Raw genomic sequence first — 19,998 nt, forward strand, 5'->3', positions numbered from 1 at the left:
ATGGTTTCCTGAGCAGGGCCCAGAGAAGGAGTGAGGCCTGGCTCTGGGGAGGAGACATTAACAGCTCAGCACGATGCTCTCCCCTACTCTAGGGCCTTCCCTGTGCAGAGCTCCAAGAGCTCTAGGGAATCGGATGATCACAGTATTATCATCCCCATTTCACAGAGGGGGAAACTGAGGCACAGAGGGATGACAGGATTTGCTCAAGGTCATACAGGGAGTCAGTGGCAGAGACAGGAATAGCCCTAGTAGACCTGACTCTGGCTCCCCTGCTCTCATCTCTAGAGACCCCTGCCTCCCAGCATGGGGTTCTCTCTACTGCATTACCCCAGCTTTTATTAGTGCGAGTTGTTGGCCAAGTTGTCCCTGACAGCATCCAGAGCCAACCCACCCAGAGCCAACCCACTGTGTACCCAAAGCCTACTTAGTCGAAGGGTCAGCACAGCTTTCATTCCTGTTCATTGCTCAGTGGCTACTTGAGGATGGAGAGAATTTGTCTAGTGATTAGCACACAGCATTGGCTGCAAAGAGCTCGGGACTCATGTGAGCAGGTCACAGCCCTGCTCTGTGCCTCAGTTTCCCCATCTGTAAAATAGAGATAACGGTATCTGACCCATCAGAGGCTGTGTGACTGGCTAAATGGGGCATGATAGGGACCCTCGCCACTGCTGCACCCCTGGCTGCAGCTACGTCCCGGCAACGGCTGCTGCTAGCAAGGAGAATCTGCTCACTCCTGCCTGCAAAGGGTCAGCTGTTTCTGTGTCAGTCTGTTTAAACATCGTCTCCTCCCTCGGAGACCCCAGAGACCTTGAGCTGGTGGGTGGGATTCCAGCGTCTCTGGGATTCATCACTGCATCTCCAGAGCTTATCGAAACACAATTTGGACACGGCACCCAAAGGAGAGGAAGCCTGATGGAGTGGATTAGAGCAGGGAACTGGGAGCTTGGGAGGGGAGTGGGCTCCAGGGGTTGGAGCGGGGGAGAGGGCTGGGAGTCAGGACTTCTGAGCTCCATCCCCAACTCAAGGAAGAGTATCAGTCTAGTGATTAGAACAGGTGGGGCTAGGAGCCATGACTCCTGGGTTCTAGTCCTGATGTGCAGCCTTGGCCACCTCACTTCACCTTTCGTGCCTCAGTTTCTCCCATCAGGAATATGGAGATAATGATACTGCCCCGCCTAGCCGATGGCCAGTTGAGGCTCCCCACTGTGAGAGCTCCACTCAGGACATGTGAGTTTAAATGGCCACAGACAACCCCGTGAGCACTGGGAAATTGTCGAGTCGTGCTGAGGACTGGCCATGTTCTTAGGGTTTCAATTGGGCCAGTATCAGGTCACGGAGCCAAGAAGAGGACAGGTGTTTTGCTGCTTGGGTTGGGAGCAGGGTCTGCCCTCCCGCAGACTGCCAAGAGCCACCCTTATCTCTCCTGCCTGATCCCTCCTGCTGCAGGCTCCTGGTTGATACCTCAGGGCGGGGGAGGCGGGGGCGGGTGGACTGCCCCAGGAATGAGAACTCTAAGGGAGCTGGAAGGGGGGGATCTGGAGGAAACCTTCGTGCTAACTGGAGGGAACAGAAGCGACGAGAAAGGTGGCGTTCCATGGGGAGCGGGCAGGGGTAGGCCAAGGGACTCATCTTTAGTGCTCCAAGGGGAAAGTGCAGAGAAGGGAAATAAAACGAGGAAGCCAGCATTCTGGGCACAAAGGGTGGGTCATGGCTCTGGTGCTAACTCGGGTCACAGGAGAGCTGGGCTCTGTTCCTGGTGCTGCTACAGATGCCACGCATGACCTGGGGCAAACCAAGTCACCTCTCTCGCTGTGCTCCACCCATGAAATGGGGCTGTCTTCCTGCCTGGTCTCAAGGTGGGGGCTGGGGCGGAGGGGGGGGGTGTCCACGCTCTGTTCCTTGATGGCGGAGGAGTGCTTAGATGCTGCAAGAATTCCCAGGATTCAAGAGGATTTGGATACTATCAAATGAAGAGAAGTGCTGTGATGAATCCATCTGTGTGTCCTTGCACTTGGTAACAGAGAACACTATTCAGATGCATTTTTAGTTTGGTCTCTTTCCATTTCCCTTCTCTACCAGTCAACTAAGACAATGTTTAAACTAATAACAAACTCCTGCCCAGCCATTTTGTAGGGTTCTTTGACTCCAGACATATTAGGATTTTGATCGTGCTTTAACTATGGTTCCCTTTATAAGTAGTTTACAAAGGGTTAATAAAGGATATTACAGGCATGTTACAGATGGGAGTAGCATGTGTTCTACATGGCTATAAGCATATGGAGGTGCCATAGTGAGTGATAAGCTATGATTATAATAAACCTGTGACCTCTTGGACTCTCTAACGATAGATTAACCATTAATTAAAACATCTATTAATCATTATTAACCTCCTGTAAGCTATTTATTAACGGAAGTACGACCAGGAAGTGTCTCTTTCTTTCTTACTTTTTTCAAGTTTGTCTAAATAACAACAACAAGAAGAAGAATAAAATAATGAAAACTTACAGAGGGGCAGAGTTAAAACCATACGGTGGGTGGTGGTCGCAGACGCTTGTGGCCCTCTTTGGTTGTCGCTTCTATCTGGCAATCAATTGACAAGAAATTGAGATTATGAAATATTGCAACTGTGACTGGAGCAGGAGGGTTTAGTTCCCAAATTCAAGGAGAAATTGCCACTTCCATGTTGGAATAATTAACAATCCACATCAGCTATTTTGAAAAGGAGTGAAAGGGTTCCCTAGCTATTAACTGTGCTTACCAGGGAGCCAGTGACACCTGCACATATGGGACTTCTGGGAAACTACACATGAAGGGGGAGTTTCCCCAATGCACAAATCCCATTGACCTTCACAGGGGCCCACAGCATTTGTGCCTGTGAAAATCTCTGTGCAAATCCTTCCACGATTAAAGAGATGTCCCAGCGACAGGCACTTTAGTAATGTCATCAGAGAGCTGGGTCGGCGGAGAGATGGGTGGTGAGAGACAGGTAGACACAGATCTAATGAAACTCGGAGGAGAGCAGAAGCGTGGGGTTAGGCCGGTGTTTCTCTCCCTGTTGGGCTAAGGGACCGCAGACCCCATGGCGTCAGACCCTCAGAACCCTCATCTCCATCCATTTCTGTGTGTGCTGGGCCCTGCTTAGTGTGTGGCATGGAACTGGAAGCATGACCATGCGTGGCAGCAGGAGTGCAGCATGTGTGTGACCCTGTGTGTCAAGCCTCTTGCATAACAGCCTCGGGGGGCTCACTTCCTGAGCCCTTGAGCCGTTGAAGCCTCAGAAACCACGAAGTCCCAGTTGGGTTAGGAACTGCCATGGGGTCTGTGCTTCCTGCAGGTGCCCTGGGCCCATGAATCACACCTTGTCAGGGATCTGGGCCTGGGGCTTTGCAACTGCCAGCTGGAACGAAGAGGAACAGAGCTGTGTGTAGCCGCCGGTGGCAGCTGCCTGCGCCCATTGCTGCTCTGGGTCTCCGCCGAGGCGGGCTCTCCAGCCAGGCCAGGGAAGGGTTAAGCAGGCATTAATCACGCTCCCTGAGAAATGTTTCAAAGCCTCTTCCAAATATTATAAAAAATGTCTTTAATCATCTAATTGCGCGAACTCTACTGGTGATGGATGGGGAGATATCTCCTCTCTCCTCCTGATCTGAACAGAAGAGGCTGAAGAGCCCCTGCTCGGAGGGGGGTGGGGGGGGAGAAAAGGACGTTTCTCAACCTCCCACCAGAGCAGTTATAAATATGAGGTCATACAGCGAGAGATGATAACGCATTAAGGGCTCTTGAGATATTAGTCTGTCAGCCTCGTTAGACAGAGCTATTTGGGGCTGACTGCATAATTAGAGGCTGGGGTACCCATAACTCACTGGTGTTTATATGGCAGAAAGGGGCTCCGTTTACCATCACCCTTTGCACACTAAGTCATCTTGCAGCAGGCATCAAATTCCTCTCCCCTCCGCAAAAACCATCAGATTCTCTGCTCCCCAGGAACAGTCACTCCTCTGCTCCTTCCCCCTGAGAAAGACACGCTCCTCTATCAGACTTTGCCCTTCCAGTAAACCCCTGGGGCTTTGCATCTTCAATGCACTGCACAAACATTCCTTCTCACAACTCACCCATCTACAGGTGGGGAAACTGAGGCCCAAAGAGGGGCAGGGCCCATACTCACCCAGGCAGTTTGTATCAGAGCTGGGAGGAGAACCCAGGACTCCTGAGGCCAAGCCTCTGTGGCACACCCATAAGGTGACCTGTCAGGAGGACACACGGTAATGCGAGGAATCCCCAGCAGTATGTAAGCGAAATTCCCCACCTCAGCCTGGATGATATGATCCACTAGGAAAATGTACCCCCACTCCTCCCTCCCCCAGGCTTCAAACAGGTGCCTGAAGTCACCATCTCCAGAGGCCTCACAAAGCAGGCTGATTTGCCTAGCTGCCCCATGTGTGTGACCTGAAGGCAGCTTTAGACTGTGATCCACAGCGATTTCCTGGGAACGGTTTGGGAAGGGCAGTGCAGGGACTAGCTGGAGGGATAGGCACAATGATGGGCATTGTATGGGAACCGGAACAGAACAGAAGGAAAGGCAAGAGCTAGGCAAACAAGCAGGTGCTAGGCACGTATTGCCCCACCCCTCTGCTAAGGAATCTCGATCCTGACCTGCAGCATCCCCCCACTATTCTTGCTTTAGGTTTCCCTGCTCTGCTGATGGCTCTCAGTCCTTACCCAGAGCCCCCTGCTATCCCAGCCCTGAGTGCCACACACACCGCTTTGCCACTGCCTCTCAATCCCGACCTGCACCTTTCCCCCACCCTCAAGCTCGCTCATCTGCCCGGGATGCTCACTTGTGTGGACAAATCTCTCTGAGGAGCTCGGTTGAGACTAATCAAACTCACTGCAACCACAGCTCAGTTCAACCGCAGCTCTGCAGAAGTGAAAGCCTGGTGTATTCTGCACTGCACTCTGGGTCCCCCACCCAGAATAGGGATGAGCCCTAGAGGACTCTGAGTGCCCCCCAAGTCGACAGCCCAAGTGCTAAGAGGAGTTCACCGGGCAGGCCATGCGAGGGAAGGTAGCCGTGGAGGAGCTGGGCTTCCACAGGTTTCTCCTCTCCACTCTCTCCAGGCAGCAGAGCTCACCGGAGGATCAGCCCAACGTCATGAGCTGCGAGCTGAAGGGACGCTTCAAAACCAGCGCAGTGAAAAATAAAACAAGTGAAACAGGGAAGAGGTGCATTTTCGTTCTGTGTCCATGCCGAGGCAGGGCACTGCGCGGCGAGGAACAGAGACTGCAAATCACACGGGCAGGGGGGGCTCGGATCAAAGCTCCATCAGAGCCTAACCCGCCCCCACCCCGGGGATAATGCTCAGACATTTACACAGCCACGCTCCCGACATGAGCTGTCCGTACAGAGAAGGAAGCTAAGGCCCAGGGAGGTGAGGAGGACTCCAGAGGCAGGGCTGGGATGAGAGCTCTCGGAACTCCCACCCGGCTCCAGGACCATCTGTCGCTTTGTAGGTACAGCTAAATAGCGCTGACATCACCCACTCGTATTGGGATCCAGGAAGTGGGCGGGTGAAGCCCGCCCACTGCGAAAGAATCCCCCCCAGCCTAGGAGGGGGGTCCACAGGACCTGGAAAACCAAATAATTACAGGGGACAACTAATGAACAACAGGGACAGGAGTGCGGTCAAAGGGTCAAACAAAGGGAACCAGATTTGACATCACCCACTGGAGGGCAGTCGGATCTGCCTGTGAACTCAACACGAAGAGGCAGTGTTCCCCTGGAACTGCTGCCCTGGAGTGGGAGATGGGTCCAGCACTTGTCACCTTTCAATCGGAACACGGCCCAGCCATTACCACCCCATCCCTGCCTGAGGCCCTGGCACTACCTGAGCGGAAATGATAAGCAAGGTGCGTAACATCACCCCCTAGTGGCTGCTCCACAGAGAGGCTACAGGACCTGCTACTATGGCCAACAGAGGGAGATCCCTGTTACCTGGAGAAGCAGCAGCCTGTGCTTCTGGAGCTGCAGGGACCCCGCTGACACTGCTCAACTTCCAGCCCTACCCATGAAGCCTCTTCATCCCCTCTCTCAGCTCTCCAAATGCCTCATGGGAGGGGGCAAGGGGTCTGGGGAGGAGGGGGTAACCCGGTGGCTTCCTGGGCTGAAGCAGGATAATGAATCCTGATGGGAGAAGTGACCTTTTCCAAATGCCACATGCCATTGGATTTTATATCACACCCGGACAATGTGCCATGGGTATTAAAATCGTTTTTCCAATAGAGGTGTGTGTGTGTGTGTGTGTGTGAGTGAGTGAGTGAGAGAGAGAGAGAGAAGAGGGAGAAATGTGGGAAAAATAAAATTAAGACATGAAAATTAGGAAGCCTCTAACGTACAGCCTTCAGCGCAGACCAGGGTCCTAGCAAAGCAGAATTTACACAAACTCTTGATGCATTTTACTCTTGAGACCAAGGATGATCTTGTGGTTAGAGCACAGGGCTGGGAGTCAGGATTCGTGGGTTCTTTTCCTAGTTCTGCCTCAGACTTTAGGAAACTTGCTTTCCCCTCTCTGTGTGCCCCAAATGAGCTGGAAAGCCTTGCAAAGCGTTCCAACTCCATAATGTTTCCCTGTCCTTAAGAGATGCACATGCAGAGTGCAGAATGTAGGCCCGCATGCAGAAACATGCACTGAGTGTAAACTGTATGCGTGCATTCATAAGCACGTGCATTCACGAGCATTATTGTGTGCTGCACACGCTCAGGAAAAGCAGAATCTTCCACAGTAGCAAAATCCAACATATTTTGCCTCACCTGGGTTTTAAGAAAGTAAATATACTCCTCCCCAGTATAAATATATTTATATAGACTATTTTCTGTCTATACACATACACACAGATACATGCACACATATGCAAGGACAAATTCCCATGAGAAAACACAATACGAAAGGGCGGCACTGGGAGCCAGCTTGTTCCCTCGATCTGCAAAGCAATTGTCCGGCTGAAATAACAACACTGGGACGAAAAAAAGAAGAGAAAAAGGGACAAGCTGTGTTTGTTTATTCAGCTTCTTTCTCCCCTCTCCCCTCGACAATGCCCTGACACCGTGTCCTGCCGCGCCGGGTCTGCAACCCCAACAGGCTAAATTGATCCCAGCTGGAGTGCTGTTTACAAGCCTTGTCCTGTTTACAGTGTGGTCCATCCTGCCCAGAACCAACCACAGGCGTTCTACAGGACACGCCGTCAGTTCAGCCCCCCGTTCTGGCTCTGATGTCCCAGGACGGGTGGAGGGACAGGCAGAAATGGAATGCTGATGGGCTTTCAAAGGGAGTCCGAGACACAGAGGGAAGTTGGCTGGCTATGTGAATAGCAGATGCTGTCCAAGCAATGGCAGCTAAACTGACCTGCGGAAGGGACCCAGGTGTCCTGTTCTTAAGTGAGGTTGGCGCATTCCAGCCTTAATTTTTCTGTCTTTACCTTTTTAGTTCTGTATCAAATTCTGCTCTCTGCGTGTGACACGTTGCAAGCAGACTGCCCTGGAAGGCCTCTCTGCCTGCACAACGCAGTGCTCTGCCAAATGAGTCTCCCCAATTGCCTGGCTGAGCCACCCAACGGTGGGTGCTGCCACGGCCCATTCAATCCCCTGCGGAGAGGAGTGGCTGTAGGGTGATCTGGGATCGCCTGTGCGCACACTTGAAGTCTTGCCAGGATGTAGCTAATCCCCACTCGGTCTGCTTCCTGCTGTTCCTCTTTCCCCTACCCTCCACCTCTCTGCTTTGTCATTTCTAGATTGTAAGGGGCACAGACTTGGCCGCCTTCTCTCTCTGGAAAGCATCTGGCAGATTGTGGGTGCTACGGGGAGACCAACTTGTGCCAACCCTGTGATCTTCTCAGGTACACAGTAAACGGACGCCAGTTACCTATCCGGCAGGCAGAAGGATGAGAGTGCACAAGGACGGTCAATTAACAGGTGTGAAGGTGTAAGATAAAGAGGGGCCCTGCTGCCCTTTGCTGGGAAAGTCCCCGGCCACCTGAGGCTCCTCTCATCTGGGGCAGAAAAATGGGTGCAAACTGTTGGTTTGCCAGGAATCCCCTGCCATAAGGTCTATGGTCAGCAAGAGGCACCCTGAAGTCACTAGCCCCTAGGACACACGGCAGAGCCAGTGACGGGCTAAGGATCCAGACGGTCTGTACCTGTCCCCATGACCCTGACATGTTCTGGGGGAAGGGAAATCCCGGCATGTAGCCTTGATCTCCCAGTTTTATGGCTCCATTGGGCCCTTCCTGTGGCAGCCACCTCCCCTGCGATGGACCAGCATCCAGATGCTAACCCCAGGGGGCCAGGGGGCTCCCAGGAGGCCCATACTGCCTGCCTGCCTCCGGCTCCTCCACAGAAAAGGGGCGGGGGGAGACAAGCAGCTAGCTAAGGAGCCAGCCCTGCACGGGCTCTGCCAGAGGCTGCTGGATGTTTACTGGGTCCCACGTGTCCTGACGCACAGAAGTTACATGGGAGGAGATTAAGCTGCCAAGCTCAGCAACACCTGCTTGCTTTAGTTCCTCCTGAGCACACATCAAAGCGGCGGGAGGCAGGAGGCTTGGAGGGGTGGGTCAAGGGGATTTTAGCCCATTCCCACTTTCTCACTCTCATGCCGGGCCATTTCCCATCTGAAGCTGGGATGTAGCCAGCCCGGGGCTGTCTGGAGGGGATCAAAGAGAGGTGCAAGGTCCCTTGGCTGTCAGCTCATGTGGCCACCTTGCAGGGCAGGCCAGGCAGGGCAGCCCATTCTGCTGTTGCCTGGCTCTCTCCTGCGCAGATGGGCCTTTCCAGAGGGTCTGACTGGTTGGCTCATGAATTCCAGCTAACGAATTCAGACGTGCAAAAAAAAAAAAAATCTTCTCATTGACCCTTTGGTTCCCTCTGCAGTGGCCTTTGCCACATGATCCACAACACCTTTTGTGGCTTCTGCAATGCTAGCGAATGGGAGAGCAGGATTCTCCTTGGCTGGACCTCCTGGCAGCTTCTGCTCTCACACACCTGCAATCAGCATCCCAGCGTACTCCGAGCCAGGCTGCCGCTGGCAACAGCTGAGTGCCACTTCCCGGTCTCTGCCCCCGGCTCACCCCCTAGTGCTGCCGAGGACACTCCGAAGGGAGCAGCTCCGACTGAGGCAGCTGGGTCCTGTGCTCTCTCTCAGCCAGGGCAGCTGGCCATTGCTCGGCGATGGTGGACCCTCTGCACCCACGCACGGGCTGCAAACAACCCTCCTCCTGTTCAGATGACGCAGTAGGACCTGGCATCCTCCACTTGGTGTGGGCCAGGAAGTGAAGTCTGTTATAGTCCATGGACAGCCTCCCACCGACTCCTATGAGCTTTGGATCAGTCCCTTGGCCTGATATCCCACACGGAGGGTGTGCATGTAGCTATGGAAAGGAAGGAGGGTCTCGTGGAAAGGGAGGGCTGGAAGACAAAGGGCTGTGTTCTACTCTGGCAGGTTACTTAAGTCCCTGTGCCTCAGTTTCCCCATTTGTAAAAGGGCTGCAATGCAGGGCGAGGCAAGGTTCATTGTTTGAGGTTGCTGGCTGGGGCAGGGGAAAGAATTATTACACCGTAGGAGTGGGAAGTGTGTATATGCTACATAGAGATGTGTATACACGCAGTTTATATACACACTCTGTGCCTTATGCATTCTATTCACACACATTCCTTTGTTTAACGCTCTTGAGAGACGCTGTTCTTGTTACAACTTCTAAGTACAAATTACAGTAGCTTTTGCAATCAGAATCCAAGGCCCAGTGAGTTGTAATGACAAATGTTTTCATTCTGCCTTTCCAAGTTCCCCTCTCCTGAACCAATCCCACTCCCAAGTAGCTTTCTTTAGCCTTCCCAGGGCTTCCGCTTCTACCCCACCTAAGCTGTCTTGGGGCTCGGCTCCTTTGAGACAAGGAGATAGTCCAAAAGGAGGGTCAACATGGTGTTCCAGGTGCATGCAAATCACATTCAGAAACACCCTCCCACAAGGAGCTGGTGAATGTGCTATCACTCTCCATTCATATCTCCCCTGCCTGTTCTCTTTGACCCAACACACATTTCAGATACTCTGGCATCCGGGGTTGCCTGGAAGCTCTTCAACACTGCAGAGCATGGCCAGCCCTAAATCTCAGACAAAGACACCCAAAGTCGCAAACAATAGCTGATCAGGGAGATCAGAAGAACAGAGAGCACCCCGCCCAGTCCAGCTCCCCACCTGGCATCTCCCAAAAGAGAGGGCAGCAGATCAGCCTGTGATGATGGTGATGGCTGTGGTGGTGCTGATGAATTTGAGCTGTAAGAAGAAGAGGTAAGCGAGAGGTGTTTCAGCATGTAAACACCCATGTGTGTGTAATTCACACGGGTGGCTCCGCATCTCCGGAAGCGGATCCTCCAGTCAGGAAGTCATGGCCCTGATTACTTTGTCTTCCACGTTTAAGAACATCCCTAACTGCTCCTTGGATAGCTCAATTAGTAAAGTGAATATATTATATAAAGTCTAAAAGATTAAACTCTCATAGGCAGCCCATAATTTCATGAAGAAGTCAGGGGAGCATATCCCTCTTATTAACTCTATAACAAATGTGATGAAAATGTTCAAATAGAATGTTAATGCAATGTTACGTGTAATTTTCCCAGGCCATTTTCTGCTGAAATATTTCTTTATTAATAGTAATTGAGGGGATAAATTATGAATGAGGCGATTTTCTCCTTTCACTGGGAAAGACATACTCATGGCAATAATTCTTTATAATAATTTTTGGGGGGAGAGTGGGAGGGAGCTGGGGCAAGGGGTTTAAAGAAAAAAAACCTTTAAAGGGATTACAAAATATATAGACTAGATGTGAGTGTTTTATTGCCATGCAGAGGATTTTACACCTGTGTAGGCTGAGTGCTGTGTTATGGGCACGCAGCAGGTTTGTGCGTTGTCTGGGTGTGAAGAACAAAATCCACTGCCCCTTCTATTCATTGCACTCCTCACTGTCTCTAGGCACACGGCAAATGGAGGGCTTTTCCTGACATTCACACTTTGCTCCCTGTGGCTCACGCCCCAGGGTCCTTACTCAGGCAAAACCCCCCCTGACTTTCATGGGCCTGAGTACCTACTGAGTAAAGGATTGGGTCCTATATTTGTATCCTGTGGGTTTAGTTCTTCAGACAAGGCCTGATTCTGCTCACCATCCACTGTGAGTAAGTCTCGTTGAAATCAATGGGAGTACGGTAGCACTCGTGGTGAGTAAGAGAGGGCAGAATCGAGCCCTCAGGGGTTGGAATCGGCTGGGGCTTGGTAAGAGTGAGCTCCCATCACCCCTTTCTCTTTGGAGTAGAGGGGGGTCATTCAACTGTTTGCGGCAGGCTGGAGTTTGGCCTCTTGGGCTAGCGCAGATGGGGTTCTGTTGGCAGGTCTGTTTGGGGGTACAGATTCCTGCTTTTGGGGCACGGTCTGCATGACACCTCTCTGTCTTCCCTAGCCCAGCTGGGTAGGGTGGGGAAGCTGTTTCTTTGCTCTTCTGATTCTTTAAAGCCACCAGAAATACAGCCACCCCCTCTGACCTTGGCCATTGAGCACTCTCCAGGTGCAGCTTCAAGCCAGGGGGCCTGGGAAATTCAGCAGTAAAGGCTAGGGCTCTATCCTACCCTAGCCTGGATACTGCACGGAGACACTGGGCAATCTCCCTCTGCTATGGTAACCTGGGGGGAAGAAGGTGAAACGCAGGGGAAAAGGGCCTTGAGCCTTTCCTTACTCTTCCGGGCTCCACTCAGACCGCGCATGAGCTGAGGGATGTGTCTACACAGCAGCTGGCAGCGTGATTCCTAGAGCAGGCGGGCAGACCCACACTAGAGTGGGGCAGCGTGGCAGCTCTTAGTGGACACCCAGAGGTCAGGCGGGTTTGCACTTGGTGGCTAGTCCAAGCCACCGCCTATGCTGCGGCCACGCTGAGATTTCTAGCACGCTTCCTCAAGCAGAGCTAGCATGTCTGTCTACCTGCGTGGGGATGTGCGCTCCCAGCTGTTGTGTGCAGATGTGCCCTGGGAGGCAGAGGCTACAGGAATTCACTCCCTCTGACACAATGGGGCTATCACTAGGCAGCACCCCAAGGCCATTCAGGACTCGATAGCACAGCTGGTCAAAACAGATTTCTCTCTATATTTTTTCAGTGATAAATACCTGTTAGAGGGAAACAAACATTGCAGGTAAATCAATCAATCAGTTTCTGCTGAGATGTTTCTATTTTTTGACCAAACAAAGTTTTTCAAAATTTTTCATTCCATTTCCATTCAAAATGCTTATTTTGGTTTGATTCTTCAGTTGTCCCTCCCTTTTTTCTTTCAGAAAGAAAGACGAAAGTATGTGCATGGTGGGGGGTGTGTGTGGAGGGGAGGAAACGACACAACACACAAAGTGGTTCTTTTTCATTTCATTTCAATTTGCTGAAAAATCAAAAAAATCAGTGAAAAATTTTAACCAAAACTAAATGTTTTCATTTTACTTGAAATTTCACAGAAAACACCTGACTCAGAAAGACCGGGAACAGCCCCAGCCCCTCCTGTTCCCAACCCACAAACTCTTGCCACTTGAGCTAAAGGAGAATCCTCATAAAGTCTAAGCATCAGAGGGTCTATGACACACAGCTGAGTGGTTCTGACTGCATCCTGTAGGGTCAGGACTGCCACACCCACTAGCCGGTGTATAACAATATATCACATTAATGGCCAAGACTTTTAAGGGTCAAATGCTCTTGTCCATTTGGAAGACAGCAGCAAAACAGGGCAGCCCAATGAACATGTAACTGGGGAGCACCTACCCCAGGCCCGTATGAACGCAGAGGGGCAGGTGGGAGCAGCAGCCAATATCAGAGGGATAAGTGGGAAGAGTATCCACTGCCAGCTCGGTATGGGAGTGGCGGTCGCGAGCCCGGGAGCAGAGGTTTATTTGGAAAGTGATGCTCCTGCTGCATTGCCCCAGGTCCAGTGTTGCCCATGGGGACCCTGTATCCACTGGGGAGCCACTGCCACCAGACCCTGGCTTTGCTTGGCCCCCTGCCCTCGTGGTTAGCGAGACGGCGGTTCAAACTGAAAACAAATTTGAGCTCACGATCAAAGAAAGAAGTGGGGGGAAAGAAGGGAGGAAACGCACAGGGCAGGTATGTAATCAGCTTCCCCTGACCTCATGTGCTGCTCGGGGTACCCATAAAACAGGCCAGAGGCTGGGGTACGGCGACCCCTTGACCACCGAGCAGCTGCACGGACCCCCTGGAGCTGCTCCACCCGAGGCATTGCCGCGGAATCCGCCTGTGCCCAGAGGCGGAGGCTGCACGATGGCTGACGAGACCAGCAGGATCCGTCACCGACCCTCCTCAAAATTAGGTTAATAATTTATGATGTTAAATGGGACAGTTAACAGCTGGGCCAGACGCTTCTTCAGCTAATACAGAGCACGAGCCGAGTCCTTGGAGAGTTCATTACACGCCGTGCCCTGAGCATTAGGGCTCTGGCTCCAGAGACACCTTGGAGAGGCTTTGGCTGGTGCCGCTGGCAGCCTGCCTCAGACCTGCCCCATATCAATTAAAAAACAAGAAATAAATCATCAGGGAAATTGATTGGAAGAGAGACAATGTCTGTGACACCTTCAGGGTGCTCAGAAACCCCTGGGCTTACCCATGAGGCTCGCGGCCTTGGGAAGTGACGGCATTTGGTCTCTTGCTACACAGGCTGAGGCCTGTTTATGGCATAGCTGGGTGATCACTGTTGCAGGAAGGGGTGTGGATGATTGAACAGGGGCACTCTTGCTTCCCAGTGGTTACTGGACCCGCTCCTCGGTAGGGGTGCTGTGCTGGCTTTTGACTGAGATGCAAAACAAAGATCCCTGATGGCCAGTGCTCACTAAAGATCCTTTTGCAACACCAGCATCCTGGCTAAATTCCAACTCAGCATATCACTGTCTCCCCACCTACATTTCCCCCACAGGTTTAAAGAGCAACAATATTCTTTGTCACTTCCAGCGTTACGGTGTGCTGTTAAACAGCTTCCATATTCCACCCCAGAGGTAGCTGCACTTCAGGAAAGTGGTCCTGTCTATTTAATGTTTATAAAGTGATGTTGCCATACAAAATCAGGGTACTATTAATAGGGCATAATTCTTCCTCTGAACTGGGTATGGGGAAGATCTTTAAAAGATAACAGCCCTGTGACAGGATAAAGGCATTATTGCTACAGCGGTAAGGAATCCCAGGGCCGGAATAGCAGGGGGGCTGCAGGTTGGGATTGAGGGGCGCTGGCAGAGCTGTGTTTCTGAGTAGCTCAATGCTGGATCAGCTGGGAGGGATGTGGGGCAGGATTGAGGGGTAACAGCAGTGTTGGTGGGGGGTCCCACAACTGGAAGAGAGGGAGAGTGAGTTGAAGCAGCAGAGTGAGGTCCACTATAAAATCTAGGAAAGAGAAGCAGAAGCAGCAGCTACCATTAAAATTCACGACAATCACCCCCAAATTAAACACACAGTTCCTCAGCTGGGCAAAGTACACACCCAGGGAGTCGGGGAGCGTGTTGAAAGGGACAAGGCGGTGAGCGCTCTGAGCTTACACTGCTACTCAAAGAATGTCCACTGGATGTTTAGCTAGGACATACATGTGTCTTTTCCATCATGTCCTGTCCCAGAGCCAGAGCAGGATCCATCACCTCGGAGCTTTGACTGGCCAGAGCTTCTCCGGCTCAGTTCCAGTCCAAGAGGAGACCAACCTCCGAGGCTGAGGAAGCAGAGTTTGCAGGAGATGAAAACAGAGCTCCCCTTTGGAATCTGTGCATGATTTCTAGCCATCTCGTCTATCCACCCCGCACCGGGATCTACCCCCCGACTCCTGCATCCCCCTCCAGTATCCAGTTGCCATACACACAATGAGCAGGCAGGGGAACAGAGCAGAAGCAAACGCCTAGAACAAGACAACGAACAAGAGGTCCCAGGCGCTGGTGGTGGTGACTGACTCTTAAAACCCCTCTCACAGTTCCCCACCACGCGCCATGCAGTGATGTGCCCCCCATTCCTAGTGGAGCCCTCCAAGCCCCTCCCTCTTCCTCTGAGCAAGGCATCTGGGTGTCACTTTGTTACTGCAGACAAGCTGGGGTGGCTGGACACACTCTGTGACTTTAGCCTGGGAGAAACCCAGGAGGCAAAGCCGGGGTCGGGGCCCTGCCGCAGATGGCCTCTGGGCTCTCTTGGGAGCAGGGCTGTCCCTGCACAGAGCTCTCCTCTTAGATTTTCCGGTTCATCCTTTTACCCATTTTTAGGGGATTTCTCTGCACTTTGCTTTTTTTAAAAAGTCCCATTAGATTTCCCAGCGCTGGTGAAAGAAGCCAGAGATGCGGATCCACAGATGGCAAGGCCAGAAGGGACCATTGTGATCTCTAGTCTGTGCCTGTGTAACACAGGCTGGAGGACTGCCCCAGTGATTACTGCCCTGAGTCCAGAACTGGCGTCTGGGCTGGAGCAGAGCTTTTAGGAAGAGACAGCCAGTCTTGATTTAAAGCCTGTCAGTGATGGCGCATCCATCACACCCCTGGGTAATTTGTTCCCATGGTTAATGACTCTCACTGGTAAAAAATTGTGCCGTTTCTAGTCCGAATTTGTCTAGCTTCCGCTTCCAGCCATGTGATCACGCTCTCCCTTTTTCGGCTAGATTAAAGAACCCTCTGCTATCAGAAATCTCTTCTCCACATAGGTACTTCTAGACTGTGATCAGGTCACTGCTTAACCTTCTCTAGACCTGCACTAGTCACTGACCCACAGACTGATGTTCAGACAGGTGCAGTTTCCCCCATGCTGTGCCATATGTGAGCTCCTACCCTGCCCTGGGATGATCCCCGTTTAGGCAGAGAGGGGCGCTCAGTCTTCATGGCCTCTCAGCATCCAAACCTTCTTTGACCTCACCTTTGCCAATATAAACCCAGCACAGCAGCAAGTACATAAATAACACCATTAATCACACTAATTAAAACAACCCTACCAAAACAGAGCACCCCACTGCACACACAATTCTCCCCTCGGGGGCAGAATGAGAGAAAGAACGAACCACAGGTGACAGATATTAGTCACGTCGTTTCGTGCATGACGGAGAGATGCTCAGATACTCTGGTGAGGAGGGTGGGATAAGTCTAGACGGGGACCCTGTTAATTCCCGCTGTGCTGTGGACGCCTGTCCCACTATGAACCAGACTGAGTGTGATCAAACTAATTTCACACGTGGGGTCTCTAAGCAGCCGCCAGATTTAACAGCTTCCACTCGCTACTGAAAGGTCTGAAGCCCGCTGCCAGTCCCCTGAGTCAGCCAGCCTCCCAAACCCATTCTCTCTGCTTCCAGCACGTAAGCACCTTTCAAAGCCCATCCACCCAGACCCACCTGCTTCCCCATTAGAGGAGGCCAAAGAGAACAAGCAGGAGCAGGTCTCATCTGAATGGATCTTCTCCATCCTTACTGGGATTCTCTCCCCCCCCCCAGGCTATATGCAAAGAGGGCTTTGGCCTGGGCCCATGCAGGATTCACCTGCCTCCAGGTTTATCTCGTCTCTCTTTATTCAAGGGCCTGATCCTACCAGGAGCCCAAAGCCCCAGTTTCCCTCAGAGGCCAATGGGACCTGACTGTACTCAGACTTTGCGGGAAAGCCTCAAAGAAGCGACTGCTGTGAACAGCTCACTGGTCCTGGGATTGCCCCATAGCAGCCACAGAAACTGACTGAAGGACACGCCCTGTATGCCCTGCTCCCACCTGCACCTGCCGGCAAAGATCAGCCCTCTAGCTCCGGACATATGCTGCGGAGCACCTCATTAGAGAGCTGTGCGGCACGACACCGGCGCTGGTTCATATCAGGAGTCTGATCACATCACTCCTCTTGCTGAAAGGGTAATTCAGACCCTGCACTTACACAGAGGATCTCAAAGCATTTTGCACGCAGGGGGATGGGGGGGGGGGGAGGAGCATTATCCACCCCATTTTACAGATGGGGACACTGAGGCACAAAGAAGCCACATGTCTGGCTCAAGGTCACACGGTGCGTCGGCAGCAGAGTTGGGAACAGAACCCAGGACTCCCAACTCCTAACCTCTGGCACCTCTAAGCTCTAGCCCGCACTGCCCCATCACCCTGTGGCTCCGAAAGTGCCATGATGTGATGTTGTCACGCTGCTATGCTATCCTGGCGCACTGTGATGTAAACAGGAGGCCTGGCCTCCAAGCAAACCAAGGGCTGAGTTTTTCAGCTCATCTGGGCAGGGTCAGGCCAAAGGAAGAACAAGTGTGGTGTCAGCCCAACGTCCCCTCTAGGGGACCTTATGGGAGATGGTTACACTTGGGGCGCCAATGGCGCTGGGCTTCCAATCCCAGCACGGGTGCCAGATGTGCACTCATGACTAATGCAGATGTTGGCCCCTCCGAGGGTCTGGTCAGTATTTCCCCTTCTCCCTTTCACATTCCTGTTGTGCCAAATTCAAACCATGCACAGTGAGAAGGGATTACCCTTAATTATAGCTTTCACGCACCAGGCCTGTTTCACACGACTGGGGTGGGAGGGGACAACTGGCAGTAATGACATCCAGATGGCTGTGTCTCTGTAGCCAGTCCCCTCTGCCCTATTTGGAGCAATCTGGTTTGTCCCTGTCCCCCGTACACACACCCAACTCATGCCGAAACCACCTCCTTGCCTTGATCTTGTACGTCAGGAACACCGGGAGGGCGGGAGCCCCAGCACGAAGCTGATCAGGAGACAAGGTCACTTCCACTTCCAGCCCCTGCCCAAGAGCATGCAGGAGAAATGACAATTAGGGGGACAACAAATGGGCCTCTGGGCCCCAGGGGGAGAGGGAGACGCAGGGAGGGGAGGGGGGAATGACACGTGTGTGCAGTAACTGGAGGCTGAAGCGGAAATAGCTCCAGTCGGCCCATTTAGAAAATCATCATTACTGTAAAATTTATGGCCGACGTGAGCTCGCCTGATAGATATGACTATTTAAAGGCAGCCAGAGCCTCCATTTATAACCGCATGGAAGCCTGGGGGGAGGGGGAGACACACACCGTGGAAGGAGGTGGGGGACCGGAGAGAAGGCAGGGGAGGAGAGAGAGGGGCTGTGGCTGGCATCTGTATGCTTGGGGGCCCAGGTGGATGTGCAAGGTGGGCGAGCAGGGTTTGGGATCAGGGTGTTTGGCACTCGGGGGGCTAGAGGGGTTGTAGGCTGGGGCTGGAAGGGGACTCCCTCAAAGCATGTGGCCTTGTGCAGCTCATTCCTTTGCATGTGCTTAGCCAGGCCTGATCTGAAAAAGGGTTGTGAGACCCCAGGGGTGGGAGTGTCGGGGGAAAGGTGCCTGGCCCACTGCAGCACTTCACAAGAGCAACTGTGCCCGTCAGCCCCCCCGACCATCCCTTTCTCCTGAGCCCAGCAGGGTCACTGGCCTTGGAAAGCCGATGGTGGTGGTGGCATTTTAAACACTTGTCCCAGCCCCCTAAAACAGAGCAGAATCCTGCCATTTCCTCCCCAAATACGGAGCTGCTTCACCATGAGAGGAGAGAGGACACGTAGGAGGGGGACACAGCATAGGCATCACAGGCTTGAGTCGGGCCTCCTGGATTCTACTGTAGGCTGCTAATGGCTCACAGAGTGACCTTGGGCAAGTCCCTTCCCCTCTCGGTGCAGACCATTATCACTCTGCTGACAAACCTGCAGCCAGCTGGGATTTTAGGGTTCTTACACGGTGTCTGTTACGGTACACCTGAACATCTCTGTGCTGAACATTTTAAACTTCTTCACAGCAGGGAAAGAACGCCCACCCTCGTGGTCCAAAAGCTAAGGCCCCTTTCCACTTGAACTAAAGGAAACTCTCTCCGCTAGATGTGAGCAGTATACGGCCCATGACACACATCTGAGTAGCTGTGGGTTCCATCCTGTGGGGAAGCAGCAGCGCACAGACAGTAGCCTCGGTCTTTACATTATTATGTATTAACTAGGAGTTGTGTTCTAACTTGGTTTAAAAAATGATGCAATTCAAAATGAGACACCAAAGTAACCTCTGGAGGGTGACATATCACTCCTTGTGTCTTTAGACTGGATTGATTTGTTTGCTTGTATAATGGGTGAGAAAAATGGAAGTCATTTTTGCACTGGCCTAGACAACTGGGAAATGGGCTAGGTAGCACCGGTTGTGTCATCCATGCATGCCACGTCCTTGCTACTCCATGCAGAGATAACGATCATATCTCGTTTAGATTGGATATTAGGAAAAACTTTTTCACTAAGAGGGTGGTGAAACACTGGAATGCGTTACCTAGGGAGGTGGTAGAATCTCCTTCCTTAGAGGTTTTTAAGGTCAGGCTTGACAAAGCCCTGGCTGGGATGATTTAACTGGGAATTGGTCCTGCTTTGAGCAGGGGGTTGGACTAGATGACCTTCTGGGGTCCCTTCCAACCCTGATATTCTATGATTCTATGATTCTATATCCAGATCCTACATCGCACCTTACAAAGGAGAGCTGCAGCTGGCCATAATGAGGGACAGGCAAGAGAAGCGATTTGCTGAAGGTCACCCAGCCGGTGAAGCCAGGAATAGAACCCAGCACCCTGCTCACTAGACTGCATTCCTGGGCCCACCTCTGAAGTACCCTGCTTTGGGGGGTCTGCTTGCCACGGAGGTTCACCACGGCTATCGTTTGGAAAGGGTTTAGTTTCAGGCGTGTCGAGGAGGACACAGAATTACTGTAATAAAAAAGAAACTAATGATAATAACAAAACTTCTGGAGACACCAGCTGTATGTTGGAGAGATTTCCTAGGGGTGGGGGTGGCAGGGGAGAAGTGTCTATCCCTGTAAGTAGGAGCTCTCATTAATAACCAGTACTAAGCTATTCATAACCATTATTACCCACTGCTCGCTCAGGTGGAAACACTGGAACTGGAAGGAGACTGGATGGGCGTCAGGGACTCCTGGAGTCTATTCCCAGCT

General features: G+C 52.2%; 1 protein-coding gene across 7 annotated transcripts in view; it reads right to left on the reverse strand.

Annotated features, from left to right (window-relative positions):
• RNF220 (ring finger protein 220) overlaps positions 1–19,998 on the reverse strand; it is a 337,761-nt gene that overhangs the window by 193,289 nt on the left and 124,474 nt on the right. For 4 of the 7 annotated variants that reach the window (XM_075131894.1, XM_048859934.2, XM_048859937.2 and 1 more), the window contains exon 3: positions 2,506–2,580. The exons of the other annotated variants lie outside the window; for them this stretch is intronic. In XM_075131894.1, the coding sequence (XP_074987995.1) occupies positions 2,506–2,580 (75 nt within the window). The remainder of the gene's footprint in view (positions 1–2,505; positions 2,581–19,998) is intronic. 7 annotated transcript variants of the gene reach the window in all.

Source organism: Caretta caretta, chromosome 8, assembly GCF_965140235.1.
Source record: "Caretta caretta isolate rCarCar2 chromosome 8, rCarCar1.hap1, whole genome shotgun sequence".
Taxonomy (NCBI): Eukaryota; Metazoa; Chordata; order Testudines; family Cheloniidae; genus Caretta; species Caretta caretta.